The sequence below is a fragment of the Mercurialis annua genome, linkage group LG5, assembly GCF_937616625.2.
Source record: "Mercurialis annua linkage group LG5, ddMerAnnu1.2, whole genome shotgun sequence".
In the NCBI taxonomy this organism is placed as follows: Eukaryota; Viridiplantae; Streptophyta; class Magnoliopsida; order Malpighiales; family Euphorbiaceae; genus Mercurialis; species Mercurialis annua.
In genome coordinates this window covers 47,349,338-47,353,477 of record NC_065574.1, presented here as the reverse complement: position 1 = coordinate 47,353,477, position 4,140 = coordinate 47,349,338, and the positions used below count along the sequence as shown (strand labels likewise).

At 27.4% G+C, this 4,140-nt stretch overlaps 1 protein-coding gene across 1 annotated transcript; it reads left to right on the top strand.

The window, feature by feature from the left end:
• Positions 1–230: 230 nt before the first annotated feature.
• LOC126680041 (organ-specific protein S2-like) lies at positions 231–1,427 on the top strand. The gene is made up of 2 exons (XM_050375077.1): positions 231–326; positions 771–1,427. Exons 1-2 carry the CDS (start codon positions 285–287, stop codon positions 1,110–1,112), a joined length of 384 nt encoding a protein of 127 aa, XP_050231034.1. The 5' UTR covers positions 231–284; the 3' UTR covers positions 1,113–1,427.
• The last annotated feature ends 2,713 nt before the right edge of the window (positions 1,428–4,140 follow it).

Below are 4,140 nucleotides of genomic sequence, written 5' to 3'. Positions count from 1 at the left end.
AACTATACTAATTAATAATTAAAAGAGCCTCGAGGAAATAAGAAATTACACTACATACAAAACATTAGAAACAAAATTAGAAAAAATAAATAAGCAGTAAAAGTACACTTATAATTTGTACTAAAATTTACTTTCTCAACTAAATTTAATAATTTAAATATAATAAAATGAAATAATTTACGTCCACATAAAATGTCTGGAAGGTAGCATATATATGTGTGTGTAAGAAAAGGCTGAATGGCCTCATTGCAAATACTTAATATTCATATTGCAAGAAAAATAATATGAAGTCCTCCACTTTCATCACTTTCTTCCTATTTTTTGTGGTAATAATATTTGTTTCATTATCCCTAATTTTACAAAATTTATGTCTCACTAAAATTTATACTATAGTACATTGATAAGGAGCATGATTGTTTTTTTTAGCCTTTTTTTTAATTAAAAAAATAGCATCAGCCTCTTAGTATTAAATCTTTGTTTTTTTCTTTTAGTTTTTCTTATTTTAGTTTTTTAGTATTTTTTTTTTTGCTAAAGGAGCATCAACATATGTTAAGACCAATGAGTTGTTGCTCAAATGGTTTAAACGCTGGGCAATAAACTGCAAATATCGTGGGTTCAATTCCCCCTATAAGCACTCCCCCATTATTGAAAAAAAAACACTTTATTAAAGAGCATTAGCTTCTTAGTATTGAAATGAGTTAATTTTTAATTCTAACTAAATATATATTTATTTTGACATTTTTATTCCTTTTTTGCTTGATCATGCACAGATTGCTAATACCACCATCAATGCAAGAAAAGATGTTGGAGTGAATTGGTCAAGCAATGTCACAGAAGATGATCAAATTGCAGAAACTTCTGCAAATTATGAGCAAAAGCAAGTAATTATGAGTGAAGATAAGACGTCATTTTCTGATGATTTTGAACCGAGACCTAATTTATCAGTTTATCACGACGATGCTAGTGATGGTAAAGACGGAAAATCTTTCGTCAAAGATTTCGAACCGAGGCCTAATCTTTCGGTTTATGATGATGATGTTGGTCTCAAAGAAGAGAAACCATTTGTTAATGATTTCGAACCCAGGCCAAATCTTTCAGTCTACAGCGATTAGGAGCCATGCAAATGGTGACCCTACGTGTTCTTTTATGCTTTATAAGTATGTGTGAACTACTGTGTTAGCACGAAAACTTATCGAATTTTACGTTTTGACGTTTTATTTGTTTTTTTTTAAGCTTATGGATTATATCTCTAATGTATTTTTATAAAATAATGTTGTAAGATTAGTTTGTTTGAGTGTTTCCGGGCCAAGTGAACTAAGATGCTCCTCTTAGCTTTCACAATTGTGCTTATATGTATAATAATGATGTATAAGTGAGCAAGTGTTTCTGTTGAAAATTAATTCATTGAATTAATTTAGTCCATATAATTTCTAGTTTTTCTCTTTTACTTTTTGATTCTTCGTGCATGATTTTAATAAATAGGAACTTAACAGATAATTGCTATAAGATGAGAGTTTAACTGAGAGTTTTTTTTCTCTAATTCGTAACTCGTATTAGACCAATCGAACCGATTAACCGAGCCAAAATTGAAAAAGTAAATTTAAATATGTGGTTAAAAAATTTAAGAATTTTGGTTTAGATTTGAATTTTCAAATTTTTATGGTTAATGGTTTAGGTTATGATTTGAACCTAAGAACTAAACAGGATGACGATGTAACGATTACATATAGTTCTTTGGTCTGATTAACTGTTTTATAGATAACGTATTATATATATATAATTAGAAATTTTAAAATGTTTAAGATAAAACATTTTTCTATTCCATATGCAAAAAACTATCTAAAGTAAAAAAAATATAAAAGTGATTTCACAGAATTTTTTATTTATTCAACAAAGTAAATGGAATAAAAAAATTGTCCTTTCTCCCTTCTTTCGAGCAAATATGTACCTTGAGTTACTTCTCTTTAGTAAGCTACAAAGTTTTATTGGTGCAGTTTGCGTGGAAAGATAAAAGAAAAGAATGTACTTAGTTATTTTATTGGACTATATTTAAAATTTTATCTTATAGAATTTGACTATTTTATGGTTATATAGTTATAAACTATCTATACTATATACTGTGTATTTATTATTTTAATTAATATTAAATTTAAGTAACGGGTCATATAAACACGGCTCACGTAATTAAAAGTAAATATAATTATTGTAATTCATGCAAAATATAATTAACATTATTTGACGAGTCACACTACGAGCCACGTGTGAAACACGTAAAGCGAGACTAGTAAAATTAAAAGTTCAAACCGTTCAAAATGGTCCACAGATCAAATTATTAACTGTTTAACATTTTAAGTTTATATATTTCAATTTGAAATTCACAATATCATGAAGATCTCAACTCTGAATTGTGTTCTAATGTTCTTGCCACTCTGGAGGATGAGGTTGTAGCTCCAATTTCTCTACCTTTTCTTGACTCAACACCGTTTGTTAACTAGAAAGAAGGATGTAGGGTTGTTGCTTAAGAGAATTAATAATAGAGGTACTATTCATTCTTGTTTTAGGCCTAATACATAAAAAAAAGGGCTTTTTACACAAACAACCTACTTTCCCAAATTTTTAACTTTTATACGGGTGCAGGTTTGGGTTTTCTAAACTACCATGTGCGGACTGAATTATAACTTTTATACGGACTCCATATATTAAACCCTAACAGCATACAAATCATAATTTCAGTTATTTTCTCTCTCCTCATTATTCAATTCTCTCCTCCTCTCAGTTCATCTTCCTCTCTTTTTTTTACCGTTCGCCGTCTTCCGCTGAGCTGTCCTCTATTCCTCCGCTCCTCCGTCATCGTTCTCATCATCGTCTCCGTTGTCATCTTCGTCAACGTCGTCATCTCCTCTGCTCATCGCCGTCATCTATTTGATTTCAGATCTATAATATATTCATTATTTTTCTTCTTTTTCTTCTTTTTTATTTTCAGATCTACAATTTTTTTACTGTTTTTTCACCATTAAACATGTATAGAGATTATATTTTAAGAATATAATGCTAATTTCATGTTATGTAATGTAAATTTATGGTTATATGGAATAAATTTTTGTTATTTCTGCATTTTTTTGTGTTTGGTTGTATTTCTGTGTTTTTTTATTCTGCAGTTCGATTTATTGATGATGGTTGATTGCTGAAATATTATAATATTACAGTGTTGTTGATTTTATGTTGATTTTGTGTTGATAATCATTTGGTATTTTCTTAATTTTAACATTGAAAAAAATTATTCTAAAAAATACATTAGCAAATTAGATAATTTTGTGCGTGAAATAAACTAAAAAAAACAAAATTTAAATGAGATTAGATAAGAATTTGTTAGCATTATCATGTTAACAAGTTGTTGATTTCTTGTTGATATTTTATCGATTGTCACAATTTTTCAAAAAATTATGTTTTATTTTATTCCTTATGTTGATTCGTTGTTAATTTATTGTTGACATTATGTTGATATGTATTTCAATTTTTTTTATTTTCAATTTTATGTTGACATGTTGTTGATATACTGTTGATAACATGTTGATTTTTCAATCATTGAAAGAAAAATAAAGTTAGTCTTAAATTGATGTATTAATGAACTATTGATATGTTTTTGATAATATGTTGATTGTTTTTGACTTAAATCAATCAATGTTATCATTTTACAAACATCTTGACTAAATTAGCATTAATTGTTGATTCGTTGTTGATTTATTGTTGATATTATGTTGATAAGTATTTTAACTTTTTTTTATTTTCAATTTTATGTTGATATGTTGTTGATATACTGTTGATAACATGTTGATTTTTCAATCATTAAAAGAAAAGTAAAGTTAGTCTTAAATTGCTGTATTGATGAGCTGTTGACATGTTTTTGATAATATGGTGATTGTTTTTGACTTAAATCAATCGATGCTCTCATTTACAAACATCTTGACTAAATTAGCATTAATTGTTGATATCATGTTGACATTATGTTGATAACTTGTTAATATGATAGTAGTAATTCTACTAAAGAACAATAAAGGTACAAAATGTTTAAAATAAATGAATCAGATAAAGATGTTAACAGAGTAAGTGATCAAAACAATATGAAAAAACAACAACAAT